This window comes from Myripristis murdjan, chromosome 21 (assembly GCF_902150065.1).
Source record: "Myripristis murdjan chromosome 21, fMyrMur1.1, whole genome shotgun sequence".
In the NCBI taxonomy this organism is placed as follows: Eukaryota; Metazoa; Chordata; class Actinopteri; order Holocentriformes; family Holocentridae; genus Myripristis; species Myripristis murdjan.
This window is the reverse complement of record NC_044000.1, coordinates 13,528,502-13,545,018: the sequence shown is the minus strand read 5'-3', so window position 1 is coordinate 13,545,018 and position 16,517 is coordinate 13,528,502. Positions and strand designations below refer to the sequence as shown.

Sequence of the window (16,517 nt, the reverse complement as noted above, 5' to 3'; positions counted from 1 at the left end):
AAACAAATGTCAGTTGTAGTTTATCTAGTGTGAGATGTTAAAGAGACAGGAATACAATGATAGTGGTGTTGCTGAGAAAAGACCTCTTGCTAAGATCAGCGGCATCACACATTAACAGGCCTGCCGCTGGGGTTATTGATTATTCCAGAAACTGACGAGCTTTGATAATATACAATTAAATTTAATCTTGCCCTGGGGTCTGGGTGTGTTAACGTCATGTAGAATTATTATTATTATATAAACACTGTTCCTATACTACAAATGATAACAACGACATTTTAGGATATATTCTTTATACATTTAAAGTCAGAAACTACCTCATATTTTTCTTCTTGTTATATTCTACCATTATATCATACTCATGTCTTCGATTATATGACATTATAGCTTCTAGTCTCTGGTCTAAATGTTTTTTCTCTCCCCAGTCATGATGGCTGAGGCTCGGGGTCCTAAACCTCTGGGCCCAGTCTCAAAATGGACCCCCACCACCCGTGGGAAAGATGTCAAAGTAGGTTGGAATGCAGCAGTTTGACATCATGAATGACTTGTGTTCTGTTTTTGTCTTCATAACAGAATATTAATGTGTTTGCATGAGCTTGTGTCTTAACTTTAATCAGCTTGGCTCCCAGGCTAAAAAAAAAAAAAAAAAAAAAAAAAAAAAAAAATCTGCAGCTTAATCACTAGCAGTTTTAACATAATGACATATGTACATAAAGCATGTTACATATTTAGAGGGATGCATCCAGTCTTCTTGGTCCAGTCCACAATTTAGCATGCACCAAGCCTGTCCAGCTCCTATTAATACACTTGAACTACAAATGCTTGGTGATTTATTTGTTAGATAAAAACATATGCCTGTTGTTTCTACCTTTTCTTAATTACTATTGATGTAAGAGTGGTGGTTAAACATGTCAAACTAGACACCAGATGTCTGATATATACTGAAGGGCATCTTATGCAATATGTGCTATGCCTTGAATAGTTTATTAATCCTTTCTTCTCCGCATCTTTACATCTTATGCTACGTCCCTTTTTTTTTGCAGCATTCAGGGAAGTCTGTGAGGTCCCGGGAGCTCCGGCGACAAGCATCCAGTCAGAGAAGCTGCCTCTTAGGGGTGGAAACAAGACAAGAGCTGGTCTGGGAGAACTGGGAGCTGGGAAGGGACTTCACCAAGGCCTTGGTGTTAAAGAATATCTATAGCAAGCTGCAGAAGCTACATTACAGGTCTTACAAGCACACATGAATGCACATATGCATGCACATATGAGTTCAGGTGTGTGTATTAAATGCTCACAGACAGGTTGAAAGGTTAATATTTTCTCCAGAGATATACAATATGAATTACATGAGTATCTAATCCAGAGGTTGATATATCTCCTCTTTCTCCTCCCACAGGCCTCCTGTATCCACATTTTTCACCACCTTGTTTCCCCAGACAATTGTTCTCAGACCTGGGATCTCTATTTCTTTGGCAGTCACCTTCAGACCACTGCAAATGGTAAGACATAGCAAAATAACATCTGGATACATTTAAATATTTATGGAGTTTCTGATCTTACTGTATGTTGTGAACGAAGTGTCCTGTCACTTTTAATTATGAGGGAATTAAACATATTTCTTGTGTAAACATTTGAAACCGTTCAACTTTTCAGCGACATCTAAGTGGACTTGTCTCTGTATGGGTTTGTTTGTCTGTCTCCTCTGTGCAGTGTGAGTATGAGGATAGTATTGAGTTCCAGGGTGAAGATGGTAGCTTCCAAGTTTGCCTTCGTGCCACCATACCCTGTCTCTCCTTGGAGGTGCCAGAATCTCTGCTGTTGCCACTCTGTGCTGTTCAACACTCCTCACACACAACTTTCCGATTAAGAAACACCAGGTACATATGAGTATTTGAAAGAAAGGAGACAAAGCAGGATTGATGGGCAGAACCAGGGAACAGAGGACAGAAGTTTTTGTGGTGTATGTTCTGCAAATGTTTGTGTGTGTGTGTGTGTTTGTATCTTTTAGGTTAAAGACACAAGCAAACTATTTGCAAATCTGTTTTCTCTAGCCCCTCACTGTATCTCTCCTCTCTTTCTACCTCCACCACTTTGCCACCCATCATCCCTCACACAGTAAGCTCCAAACATGTTTCCACTGGGAGTGCACAGGACCATTCCAGCTGAGTCCTGAACAAGGTCTGCTGAAGCCTGGCGAGGACTGTTGCATCACTGTAGTCTTCCGACCACAAGAAGCTCTGGTGTACCAGGAGGAGGCCTGCTGCAGGTTTGGAGAGGAAGGAAAGGAGGTAGAAAGCTGCTGCACTGTGCTTCTGCAGGGAATAGGTATGTAGCAGCCACAGAGATTGACAAACCCCACTCTTAAATGGGTCCCTCTCCACTTGCACTTCATTAAGGAATGACATTCCTCATGGAATCACACTCACAGCTGTGGAGGGAATTCCTTGATAAGAGCAAGGGTATAAAAATATTGGCAAACTCTGAGATGCCCTTGCCACTCATCACCTGAAGCAGGTGTCGCCATGACTACTGATACAGTCATCTCTTGATTAAGTGTTTGTTTGTTTGAAAAAAATGTGTGCTCTTCTCACAGTCTCATAATCTCCTTGGCCTTCTCAGCTGTCTGTTATGTGGTCATACAGACTAGCTATCGGAGGGTGTTGTTGTCTACTTCCACTCCATGTTAAGTGGTGACAGCCCTCAATGCGGCAAACCTCCACATGAATGCACAAATGGAAATTTGTGCAGAATCTGAGTCAGACAGTCTTCCTTTACAAGTTCTGTGACTTAGCTGTAAATGTGTAAATGTCTTTAAAAAGAGCATACATGCTCAGCAATATTTTCCCAGGACAAAAAAAAAAAAAAAAAAAAAAAATACTGTTCTACCGCTGTGTCTCATCCTCCAAATCAAATAACAAACATATACATCTGCCCAGTGCTATTCATTTTAGTTTTCTTGCTTTATGTCAACTTTATTTTTGACATTATGGGATGTATATTTTGGGAGATGGTCACAAAAGAGGATTTTGTATCTCACTCCCCTCTATTTTGCCTCTGCTTACCTCATCAGCCAAGTACCCATGTCTCCAGCTGAGAAATCCAGATAATGATGGAGAGGAGCAAGGCAACCCAGTGCTGCACTTTGGCTCTGTGGCAGTAGGCCGCAGTGTACAAAAACACTTTAACATCCACAATCCCTCTCCTGTGAGTAATGCACACGTGTGCACACATACAAACATAACCCCCTTCTTCCCTCCATATGCTTAAACCTAATTTGTCAGTCTCTTAGTTTACTGTATATTCTCTCTCAGTACTGTCGTTCAGCTTATATTGTCTTTCTTGTCTCCTTCCCACCCTCTTCTCCAGGTAACTGCCTCTTTCTCTCTCTCCCGGCTGTCAAATGAAGTGCTTTTATTGGGTTCAGAGTTCAGCTGCAACCTCATGCAGGGCGAGGTGGCACCTGGTGCATCACTCCGGGCTACAGTCACCTATGTTCCTCTTGTTGTGGATACTGTTTCCATCGAATATTTGTCTCTAAGATGTCCAGGAGCTCTCAGCAAATCCCTGCTCAAACTCACTGGGAACTGTATAGGTAGGGAACACGCAGACAGGAACACACATGTATACAATCTAAAAAGTCATGATTTAGATGTTAATCTGTAATAGGAAGATGGATGTGTACCCTGCTACTGTGTTTCTCAATGACTCCAGGTCCTACAGTCTCCTTGTCCTCCTCTGTGGTGGACTTTGGCTGTGTTGAGAAGGGAGGGGCAGTTGTGCAGACAGTGAAGCTGGTAAATTCATCACTTGCTGAGGCTGTCTACCAATGGGACTTGGACTGCAGTGGTCATAGTGTGTTTAGTATTCAACCAGCAGCAGGAACTCTGCAACCACACAGCCATACCACACTGAAGATGGTGTATAGGCCCACACACCCTATAGCACACCACAGGAGAGTGCCCTGTCTTATACTGCATATGGTAAGAACTAAGAGCTAAGAGCTATGTAGATGCAACATATACACTTCTATATTAATGCCCATACACAGACAGTTATAGTTCTACCTGCTTGTCTGTCTGTCTGTCCTCCAGGATCCTGTGTTCATAGACCTGATTGGCACCTGTCACTCGAACCTCCAGCAGCCAGCCATACTGCGACCTAAACACTTGGCTCTTAACCAGCTTCACCGGCATCACAGACTCACAAAAGACCGACTAGACCTTAGTGCAATGGAACAAGACCATAATAAACACATAAACCAACAAGAGGTTCTCTGCCCCTCAGAGGAGGTAAGGTGGGAAAGTGTTAGTGGATAAGGTTAGAAGTAGAGATGTGTTATGATCAGGTTACGTGTTGCAGACACTGGTAAACTTTTGTTTCTGTAGGATTAATTTTCTTATAATAGCCCACACTGATATCTCAAATCTTCTAATGCTCCCTTTGCTTCTCTGTATCTCCACTCTGCCACCTCTCTCACTCCAGGAGTCAGACCAGGGGTCAGACGGTGCTACTGTCACAGAGAGCACTCCAATGGATGAATACTACCAGGCCTGCTCGGGGGGTATGGATCCTCTTTCTTCGTGCTCCCCCTCGTCATCGTTGTCTCCTCATGTAACTGTGGAACCTGCTGAGCTGGTGTTCGGTCACAAATATTGCTCCTCTTTATCTCGTTCATCTGCTTTCTCTCAGTATGTCTCCATCACCAACCACACAAGCGGGAAGCTCAGGTATCTACTACAGCCTTATTATGATGTCCGAGCAAGGCACTAAATACATGAAGCTAGATAGAGATGGTTGTTTCATCTGGAGCCAGCATAGTTTGTGGCAGTGAGAGATGTCATTGTTTTTCTATTTGATAACATTCTTGATGATCAGATATTCATTTGTATAGTATATTTTATATATTATTCTATTTCTAGACCATTGGACCAAGTTTAAGTTTGATTCTATTCTAGCCTGGTGTGGACTGCTGCTGAAGACTCCCCGTTCTCTGTCTCTCCCTCATCGTTTGACCTGAGTCCATTGAAGTCAACCGCCTTCAAAGTGACCTATGCCCCCCTGCAGATGAACACCCTGCATGGAGCACAACTGGAGTGCTTTGCATTCTACAAGGTAAAAATAGAGGATAATCCACAGTCAAAAGCCCAACACAACAAGCTGCAGTAAGTTACTGTACTTATTTGAGTTAAAAAAAAAAAAAAAAAAAAAAGTAAAAATATGCACATGTGAAATTCTGTTCTGAGGGATACTAAGTGATGTCTCTGTCATCAGGCTTCCTTTGCTTTAGCAACACTGTGGCTGTTTTGAATCTTAAATCATCAGCAAAAGATTTATGGATGATTTTCCTTGCTAAAACAGTCTGGCATCTCACTTTTCCTGATCAACACTTTCCAAACTATGATTTTTTTGTAAGAAACAATGTTTTCTGCATGGGAGCTGTGGTTTCAACTTCTGTTTTAAGCAGACAGATCCACCCGTTGTCCCTTAGTTGCTGCAGAAAGTTCATCACGTGGAGGAGCAACTGCTGTGCCCCCCTTGGTGTGTGACGGTCAGAGTCATAGGCCATTCATTCCAGCCAGACAAAGAGCGTTTCATCCCACACTGCTCCCTGCAGCACCCCCGAGTGGTGAGACACCAGCACTGCAACACAAATTTGTCTCCATTTCTTTCTGTATTTATCTCTTCCCCCTTTCTAGTTTTACCTTTCTTTTTATAAACAGCAACATAATGATGAGCAGTGTTTAGATCTTGTAAAACTAAAACACCCCCTAGAAACCAAGAGACAGTCTACCGTGCCCATTGAGTAGGTTATTCTGTTGTACTCAGATCTTATTCTGTTATACTTAGATCTTATTCTTTATTTCTATTTTTTTATTCACTTAATTTGTAATCTGTGGATACTGCTGAAGAAAATGTGAATTTCCTGCGGGATGAATAAAGTATCTACCTACCTACCTACCTACCTACTTGTGTTAATATTTCTATACACTAAAGGTGATCCTTTGGTTGAATGGCATTTTGTCTCCTCTAGGTATTTCCAGCCCTGAGTGTTCTCTCCTACCGGTCAGTGCTCTTTCAGAACTGTGGAGACTTACCCCTCACTTTCCATTTGGACCCAGACCAGTGCCCAAACCCTTCCTTGGCAGAATCAGTGTTTGTGGTGCCAAGCTGTGGTTTGATCCAACCTGGAGAACACCAAATCCTCACCCTCAGAACCACTCCCACTGCAGACAGTCCTGAACAGGGCTTTAGTTTATCCCTGCAGCTCAATGCAGCCAAACACACTCAGGTATACACGCGGGGTTACAGATAGTAACATCTGAGTGTCTGTACTTGTTTTTCTGTCTTCATATCTCTGTATATTTTTCTGTCTCTGTCTCCTCCAGGAATTAACAGTATTCAGCAGAGTGGAAAAGCCATGTGTGTCTCTGGAAGGAGAAGGCAGTCTCTACTTCCACCCTACAGCTGTGGGCTCACGCACTCAGTGCTCCCAGCAAATCAGGAACCTCAGCCGCATACCTCTGCGGTTAGATAGCTGACAGATTTATTAACTATTTGACTGAGTGATTGAGCTTATTCAGTAGCTTTTATAAAGACGTAAATTTACATAATCACTGTTTTGGAGAAGCCTTTCTGCAAAAATGCCAAATTTTCAGGAATGGAGAAAAACATATTTTTCTTTGTTTCAGTGTTGTTATTCTGGTTCATGCATATCCTTCATTGCTACATGATAGGTTTCAGTGGAGGATCCTTGCATCAGACCAGGAGTTCATCACTGTAGAACCAGATGCCGGAGAACTGCAGCCAAATGAGAGCAAAGTGAGAGACAAAAAGAGGCACACATATATAGATGCACACATGGAGAGACTGCGCTTTTTATTTATCACTTTTGGTTGTGATATGATGTCACCACAGGCCCAGACGTGGACCTTTAGCCCACTGGAAGAGACAATGTACACACTCAAACCTTCCCTCACCTTCTGGTCAATCCAAACTCCTGGATGTGAGAAGTCATACATTCCCATTCAAGTGACGGGAATGGGATCTAAAGGCTTTATAGAGGTGAAAATGTCATGAGGAAAGAGAGAGATTTTATGTGTCTGTATGTGTACTTGGCTGCATGTTAGAGCGGCCAAAGACCAACTGTATGTTTATAAGGGCTACATTCAGTTTACTTTCGTCTCAGCCAATTCATTAAGTGGAATTTCTGGGAAATTCAAACATTCTTATGCGATTTTGTAATGTTCAACCAATATCTGAATAACCTAAAGTGATCAAGTGGCAAATCAATTTCCACTCACCTTTTGAATCATGAATTATGTAGAGGTGAATTAACCTTCAGTGTTCAGCAGTGTGTTCATGTTTGTTTTCTCCCTAGGCAGAGAATGCATTTCTGGATATTGGGGAGATCCTGGTTGGAAGTTGCCGGTCAGTGGAGATTCCTCTGGTGAACCGGAGTCTCTGCCCTGTCTCCTTCTGTCTCACTGTACAGCAGGCATTACTGGACAAAGAACTTACTTATGACCCCAACACTGAACCAGTTGGTATGATCTTTTGTGGCGCTCTGTGTTTGAAGTGTACATGATGAAAAAATAGTTATATGCATTTCCTATGTAGTGTAATTTTTCTTGGGAAGGAGTTGTATAGGCAAATTATTTTACTACAGAACACCACATAACATTAATATGATTAATTTTGAAGTTGTCCTTTAAAGATAATAGTAGTTAGTGTTGTGACTTCACCTAGAGCCAAAAGGAAGACCAAATGGCGACAGGCAAACCAAGCATAGCCAAAGTGACTCTAAACTACCATTGATAGGGTTATAATGGTATCTCTGAGCCACTGCTGTCAACTAACTTTGTCCTGTCTGGTGGGTCAGCCCTACAGCTGGACTCTGTGAGGGGAACCATCGCCTCCCACTCCAGAATGCTGCTCCATTCCACAGTCACACCACATCGACAGGCCCAGTACTGCTGGACCATAAGCTACGAGACTCTGAATACCAATGGTACAGTAGGCACTCAGCCACACTCACAAGTACACACACACACACACACACACATCCATGTATGTTTATGATTATGTTTCTATCTTTCCCCAGGGTTTGCATTATCTCCTGCCCAGATAATGTGTGAGGTACGGGGGGAGGGTGTGTACCCTACCTTACAGGTGATTGATGCATGCAGTGCTGGCAGTGCGGATGGGCTCAGCAAGGTGAATCTTTGGAACCTCTTCTCGTTGGACAGGCTCAACAAACAGTTGCTGTCCGACCCTTCTCCTTCAGAGCTCACCTGTAGAACACCCAGCAGGCACAGGTTAGCAGCAGATATAAGATTTAACATTGTGCTTGAAAATGAGTAGTTATTAGTAGTAGTTATTTGAAGAAAATTATAATTAAAATTGATTTTTACATTTATTGTTTTCAAAAATTATAGCTCTTCACTGTAATTATACAAAGAAAAAATATATTGCACAACATGTTACTTTTTTTTAAATACTGGAGAACATTAATAGCGTAATAATATTACATTCTGGTCCTTGTGGTGCACTCTCCCACCCAGATGCCATTTCTTCTAGTCGAATTTGCATCAGTGTTTACAGTTTGTTTACTGTGTTTGCGGGTATGTACATGTACATGAGTTTGTCCTCTCTCCCTGTCTCCAGTGTGCACCATCCCTCTGTCTTACCCACGGCCATGTTGGATTTCAGCTTCAGCGCTGCTCCCCTGAACTCTGACCCTTCCACTGTTGTGCTGATGCTTCACAACATTGGCTCCGTCCCTGTTCACTGGTAAGTCCAAAACATTATGGCCATGAAAGAAATTAGTTCAGTCAGGTCAAGTCAAGTGCTTGGGTGATTTATGTACAGTATACTGGTGAGAATTATACAGTACAGTGTAACAGAGCAGATTACAGTACATCAGTTTAATGTTACTCCTCTCCTCGGTTCTCTTCTCTTCTTCCTCCTTCTCATCCTCCTACTCTCAGGGTATTCTTGTTTCCAGAGGACCAGCAGATAGAGTTGGAATATTGGGCACAGACAGGAGAGTTCAGCAGTACCGAGCTGCACCAGATGAAGGTCAGTCTTTTCACATCCATGGCTAATGACATTTTTTAAACTGTAAGTTATAATGAGATCGAAATTCAGTGAGATTCAAATTAAAGGCCCACCTCCATTTTGTTTACAGATTCAGGACAACCGTTTGTTCAGCATTTCTCCTCGCTCTGGAACTTTGCTCTCCAGCCAGCAGAGGGCAGTGCACTTTAACTACAGGTTAGAGACTGAACAGTGCTTGTTTTACAGATGTGGCCAAAGTAGGAATAGAAAAGAAACCATCTGATGCTGACAGTCTATATGGAAGTGTATACCATGCAGTTCTTTTTGGTAGAATGGCTGCTCCTCCAGACATAAAATTACAGCAATGATGGAATTATTGGTGCCACATTAACATGAACTTTATCCTTCTCAGACATAAATTTGTTGGAATGGACCGGCTACCTGTCCTGTTCAAACTCGCTCATGGTAGGGAGATCATGGTGAGGCACAGCATTGTTCTTTGTTCTTTTATTCCTTTTGCACAAATAGTGGTGCTGATCCAGTATCCTGTCTTTTATCTGCCATATATTATTTTTATTTATTTATTTATTCAACCTTTATTTTACCTGGCAAATCATAAAGCACAAATTGGTATTTACAATAGCAGCCTGGTAAAAGTTAAAGCCTCTTGAGGGGAGGGGGTAAGGGCTAAAATGGAAAATCTAATGTTAAAAAGACAGCAATACACATACTGACGTTTCCAACATGCCAGCACTGATACAATCACAACAAATCACAACATTCGACAACAAGCTTTACATAAAAGCCATGTAGTCTAGCACACAATCATCAGCAGGTATACTACATGTGACTATAAAAATGCAGTCCTCCTCCCAAATGTTACTTTCTGATAACTTTGTTGTCAGCTGATCTTTATGTGTTTGCTCATGTTGTTGTGTTCGGGTTCAGCTTAACTTCCAGGGCGTGACAGTGGAGAGAGACAGACCCTACCTCCACTACACCTCCAGTCGGCATGCCTTCACCCCTGTATCCATTGGAGTCTTCTCTCCTCCCAGACAGGTGTGCATGTGTTTAGTTTCTGTGACATTCACTCCATACCAGTGGCTAATTCACTGCGAAGTGAAAGGCACAACCAACAGGGTTTTTTGTAGCTTTTTAACTTGCAGCACACTTACTGAAGATCTTTTCTGAGTTCTTTTTTTTCCACCAATAAACTCAGCATAGATTTGATTCACCAAGCATGTTTTTGTGTCCGCAGGCGTATGAGCTGCATAATGGTGGTGCATTGCCAGTCCATTATGAAGTGGACACGGCTCCACTGGAGCAGCTTCGGGCAAACAGCTTTAACCATCCAGTGCTGTGCTGCCACAACCCTCAGGGAGAGGTCCTGCCAGGGAAGACAGCCATACTGGAGTGGACCTTTTTCCCACTAGAGGCTAAGACATACAATGTGGGGACTTAGCTATACCTGAGCCTGTTTTCTCCTGCCTTCTTACCTCTGTCCCTTTCCAGTGCCCTTGACATAATGCACTTAGTCAGCTTTTAGCATGTTTCCTGCTATAGCATTATCATAGTGATGCTCCTTGCAACTTAGATGTCAAGCTACAACAAAAACTCAAGTTAATAACAGATATAGAGCAGGATGTTGGAGTCACCATGAATGCCATGTCCAGACTCTGTCTATGACTTTGAATCCTGTCTGTTGTTGTGTATCTTGCAGGTGGACATTCCTATCCATATTCAGGGTGGGGAGTCCATGCTGGTGAGGTTGAGGCATGTGGGCTTGATCCTCGGGCACTGGGATCCTCAAACCAGTTTAATTCCAGAGTTGATGCCCAGTCATCTGTGCCCTGGTTCCAGAGGGTGCCCTTACCAGGACAGGTGAGAAAATAAACAAAGTGTAACTGAGTAAATTTCAAACAGAATAACTAGCTGCATGGATGTGGCATCAAGGCAATGCCTTTACCAGGACAGATTAGTTTAACTGAAGAGAAAAAAGAAAAGAAAAGCAAAATCCTCTGTAACCTATACCTGGTACTTCTGTATATATATAATAAAATACAATAGAAAGCATGTGCTCTACACCCACAGAATTCATTACTTACACATCTGAGGCTAATATACACTATATTGCCAAAAGTATTCGCTCGGCTGCCTTCACACACATATGAACATGAGTGACATCCCATTCTTAAACCATAGGATTTAATATGATGTGGGCCCATCCTTTGCAGCTATAACAGCTTCAACTCTTCTAGGAAGGCTTTCCACAAGGTTTAGGAGTGTGTTTATGGGAATTTTTGACCATTCTTCCAGAAGTGCATTTGTGAGGTCAAACACTGATGTTGGTCGAGAAGGCCTGGCTCTCAGTCTCCGCTCTAATTCATCCCAAAGGTGTTCTCTCGGGTTGAGGTCAGGACTCTGTGCAGGCCAGTCAAGTTCTTCCACACCAAACTCGCTTATCCATGTCTTTATGGACCTTGCTTTGTGCACTGGTGCGCAGTCGTGTTGGAACAGGAAGGGCCATCTCCAAACTGTTCCCACAAAGTTGGGAGCATGAAATTGTCCAAATGTCTTTGTATGCTGAAGCATTAAGAGTTCCTTTCACTGGAACTAAGGGGCCGAGCCCAACGTCCGAAAAACAACCCCACACCATAATCCCCCCTCCACCAAACTTTACACTTGGCACAATGCAGTCAGACAAGTACCGTTCTCTTGGCAACCACCAAACCCAGACTCGTCCATCGGATTGCCAGACGGAGAAGCGTGACTCGTCACTGCAGAGAACACGTGTCCACTGCTCTAGAGGCCAGTGGCGGTGTGCTTTACACCGCTGCATCCGATGCTTTGCATTGTGCTTGGTGATGTAAGGCTTGGATGCAGCTGCTCGGCCATGGAAACCCATTCCATGAAGCTCTCTACGCACTGCTCTTGAGCTAATCTGAAGATCACATGAAGTTTAAAGGTCTCAAGCTATTGACTCTGCAGAAAGTTGGCGTCCTCTGCGCACTATGCGTCTCAGCATCCGCTGACCCCGCTCTGTGATTTTACGTGGCCTACCACTCCGTGGCTGAGTTGCTGTCGTTCCCAATCGCTTCTACTTTGTTATAGTACCACTAACAGTTGATTGTGGAATATTTAGTAGCGAGGAAGTTTCACAACTGGACTTACTGCACAGGTGGCATCCTATTACATTACTATTACAGCACCATGCTGGAATTCACTGAGCTCCTGAGAGCGACCCATTCTTTCACAAATGTTTGTAGAAGTAGTCTGCATGCCTAGGTGCTTGATTTTATACACCTGTGGTCATGGAAGTGATTGGAACACCTGAATTCAATGATTTGGATAGATGAGCGAATACTTTTGGCAATATAGTGTATCTCTGAGTATAGACTGGATAGTGCTTTATATTGTTCTGCAGAGATTCTATGGAATACCAGCGATCTTCTCCTTCTAATTGTTTATGCTTGCCTCTGATCTGCACGTGTGTCCATGGGTGTGTGTGTGTGTGTGCGTGTGCGTGCGCGTGCGTATGTGTGTGTATGTGTGAATTCAGGTAGCGTTCTTATCTGAGGAGAGAGTGTCTCTTGGCGACATCCCTGTGCACTCACACCCCTCAAGAATCCTCTTCCTCACCAATGTCTCACACACAGACACTATCCTCTATGCATGGGAGCTGCCACAACAGAAGGAGCAACAGGTGGGAGGGTGTGTTTACATGTGTATGTATGTATGTGGCTGCAACTCTGAGCTATTGTGCATAGTGATTGATTTTTTTTTTTTCAACTGGGGAGGAGAAAATGCCTTCAAGAACATCTGGACTAACTTCTGAATCAAATTTCCATCATGTCCTGTCAGTCTGGTCGAAGCGCCAGGTGATTCTTATGTATCCGGGATGGGGTGGTGAGTTTTCAGTATAGAGAGCTCTGTTGACCACACTTGTGTGCATGTGTGTGTGTGTGTGTGTGTGTGTGTGTGTGTGTGTGTGTGTTTCAGGTTTTGCAGATCCACCCAGAGCGTGGGAGTCTAGGTCCAGGGCAGAGTGCTCTGTTTGTCCTTTCCTTGATTTCCTCTGGCTGTCCCACCTTCTGTCAGTTAGATGTCATCTGTCAGGTACCATAGAAGCACACACACACACACATACATACACACATGGGCACACCAACAAATTACTGTTGATGAAAGTACAGAAACAGACTGGCTTCCAAATGACTGATTTCTGATGTCACCAAAATCATGTGGTCACTCTCTTACCTTCAATTAAATTTATTTTCCACCAAGGATGGATGGATATACATGGTGTGTTTCTCTTCCATTCTCCTCTGCTCTCCTCTCCAGATTACACAGGAAGCAGCAGAGGCACAGTACCATGATGCTTTGCGGCGCTGGGAGGAAGAAAGAGAGAGACAGAAACATGAATTTACTCTCACAGAGAAAAACCTTAGAGACAGCAAAGGGCCTCCTGTGGACAAGGTTCTACTTCAGGAACAAACTGTCATATAACTTTTGACAGTGACCAAAGAGTCTCTGTGTCCTTACTCACCTTTTTTTGTCTTGTTACAGGAGGCAGTTGCAGCTCAAGTCAGAAACACTCCACTGTTCAGAAAATACAAGGTTAATCCAGGCATTTTCATGCAGCACACTTCACCTCTGTTTTAAAGCCTGTAGTTACATTCTGAGTGTTAAAGGTTTACAGTGCTAAACATGTATTTTCATGGCTGTGCATAAACTGTTCAGCAGTAGAGGTTTAAACTACAAATGGAAACTGTGGTACTTAAAACCAAACTGTGCTCTTCTTAAAGGGAAATTCAGGCCTAATATGCATAAATACTATTTCATTAGCAAGGACCACACTATCAACAATAGGCGTTTGAATCATTTTTTGATGAGGTGATGATTATTGTTGGAGGCTTGAACTTGCTTATAGTTCTTCTGGATTGTTGACTGTGTGTGGCGAATCCGCCGTAGCACCTGGGCATGACAGACCCCTCTTAGCACCCATGGAGGAAGGAGGGAAGGAGAGGGGAACAAGAAGAGAAGAGAAATAGGGTAGGAGGGAGGTGCGCATGATATGAGAGTGAAAGAAGTGGAGGGGTTAGGTGGGTATTTACAGGAATGCAGGAAGAGGTGTGGTTGAGATGTGGTCCTGCTCTTGAACTCTGCTAGAGAGCATTTAAATCTTGAACTGGCATTTCTTTAGTTATTTATTTATAGATTTATTGATAGCATTGCATTGCACTGATTTGCGGCAATATTAAACAAGAATAAAGGAATAAATCTGGCATTGAGGATTTTTCCCAGAGAATATCAAAATAACACCCTTAACTATCAAAACAGCAGCAGAAATGCAATGTAAGTTAACCATTTTTAAACCTGTTTTAGGGTGGAATTTCCCTTTAAGTGCTGGTCTTAATTTGTCAGTATGATCCTGTACTTTGTATGGGTACAGTTGCAATCACATTTTATAGACAAAAATGCATCAATAAATATGCACTTTTTATAGGATAGCATTTTATGAGTTTCAGGGACTTCATTTGGACTCTCTCTCTGTATCTCAACCTCTCCCCCTCAGACTCTTCCCCCTATCCGTGCCAGCAGTAGTGACACTTTAGCTGGCACTTCACCTGCCAGGCTGACAAAGGCAGAGCGACGAGCGCAGAGAGAGGCAGCGACAGTATGGAGGCGGCCTGAACCTCCCAAACCTTTTCTCCTGCATCTGGAAGTGACGGCACGCTCCCATGGACTACAGGAGTACAGCATGCACTTCCCTAACCAGCTCAATAAGCACTATGTGTTCAGGTAAACACATGAAGACAGACTGAGAGATGCACACCTGTTGAATGACACAGATGTTAAGCTGTCCCTTGATTGTTTTATCATTCAGGAAAAAAGCAAGACTCCTGCTGATTATTTCACAAGAAACATTACACGAGCAGTGGCTATCTTTATCTCTGCTGTCTTCCCCAGACACCTCCAACCTAAGTCCCAGAGGTCAGAAACTGCTTCTTCCAACCTCTCTCGCCCCCTGACTGGCCCTGAGAAAAACATCATCACAGACACACTTACTTCCCTCCTTTGGTAAACACTCATACACACACCTAGAACGAAACTTAGCTGTTTGATTTTCTGCTTAATTTTATGGTTAGATGTTAAGGTGAGTGTTGATTTACAGTTATGGTAAGAGTTATGCTTAAAGTTAGACATGCAGTGGAAAGAGTTTGGATTAGGGCATAAGGATAATGAGCTCAGTGTGTGTGTGTGTGTGTGTGTGTGCATGCATGTGTGTTAATATGTCTTTTTCCCTCTTTCTCTTTGCAGGAGCCTGCTGGATGATCCACAGTTCCATCAGTCTCTCACCAGCATTGTGTCTGAGCCTGTCCCCTACTTCAGCCAGCTTCGAGAAACTACACTTTCTCCTCCATCCTCTCCATTTAATGCCCCCTCCCCCCCCCGCCACCCCTCTGAGCACCCCTGCCCTACATCTCCCCCCTCCCCACCTCATTCCCACTCTCAACGTTCACAGCATGCCCAAAAACCGTCTCAGTTGAGAGGCGAGAACCTGGCCCAGAAGAGTGTGCAAGGGAGCCTATGCAGGTCAGTGAAGTCCTGAACAACTAAACTTTGGTTAAATATGTCACTGGGAAATCACTATTTATCAACACATATACTGTTTGTGCACTACTTTATGTATTTATTTTAATGTCCTCATTTATATTCACACAGGGGTTTGACAACTACGCTTGCTAATTTGGTTAGAGATGGGTTGGGTAAAAGGGTAAAAGATGTGTAAAAGAGATATACTTAAAGTATTTTTGTTTGTTTCTCATGTTTCACATTTTAAGCTGAATGTTTGCTTATGTGTGTCCAGATCTACTGATTTTGTGTCTATGTGTGAAGACGTTCTGCTGAACACCCTCCAGAATCTGATGATGGAGGCTTTCTTAGGAGAGTTTGTCCTTACAGCGCGCCCTCGCGCCATTCCCTTGCCACCTCTTTCTTCCAGGTGGGAGAAATCACACAAACATGTACACAAATCTAAAAAAACAACGGCCAGTGGGAACCCTTCACTCTAACGGTGACATGACATGCTCTGATCATTAAGCCATACACACCAACAGTATTTAGTAATATTCTACAGTCGATTGTATTGTGTCTTCCAGGAGAGACAGCTGTGCCTTCGGGAGGATGTCTGGAGTAAAGGCACAGGAGGAGAACCACAGAGAGTAGGAGGAACCAGCAGACTCATCCTCTCAACACTCAGTACACTGGTTCACCAAATAGTTTATGTTCAGTAACTCACTTATTGAATATTAATTAATTAACCAATTGTTTTGAGTATAAAAAGAGCCCAAGATTTCAACCTGACTGAGTTCTTGTGTACACCTGGCTAATATGAATCAAAAGCAATTAGTGCATGAGCATCCAGACTTCTTCCGGTCTTTGATATAAATGGTGGC

At 43.0% G+C, this 16,517-nt stretch overlaps 1 protein-coding gene across 1 annotated transcript; it reads left to right on the top strand.

The window, feature by feature from the left end:
- The first annotated feature begins 427 nt into the window (after positions 1-427).
- Positions 428-16,396, top strand: cfap65 (cilia and flagella associated protein 65). The gene is given in 36 exon segments (XM_030081293.1): positions 428-508; positions 1,044-1,225; positions 1,397-1,499; positions 1,711-1,877; positions 2,117-2,325; positions 3,071-3,204; positions 3,367-3,592; positions 3,712-3,980; positions 4,092-4,289; positions 4,486-4,727; positions 4,956-5,112; positions 5,498-5,626; positions 6,032-6,289; positions 6,387-6,526; positions 6,735-6,819; positions 6,916-7,062; positions 7,379-7,544; positions 7,880-8,008; positions 8,102-8,315; positions 8,665-8,790; positions 8,988-9,078; positions 9,188-9,273; positions 9,470-9,536; positions 10,006-10,116; positions 10,316-10,507; positions 10,778-10,823; positions 10,826-10,938; positions 12,617-12,760; positions 13,057-13,173; positions 13,399-13,533; positions 13,624-13,641; positions 14,633-14,859; positions 15,028-15,138; positions 15,379-15,654; positions 15,929-16,063; positions 16,221-16,396. Coding segments are annotated over 36 exon segments (5,298 nt in total). The 3' UTR covers positions 16,288-16,396.
- The last annotated feature ends 121 nt before the right edge of the window (positions 16,397-16,517 follow it).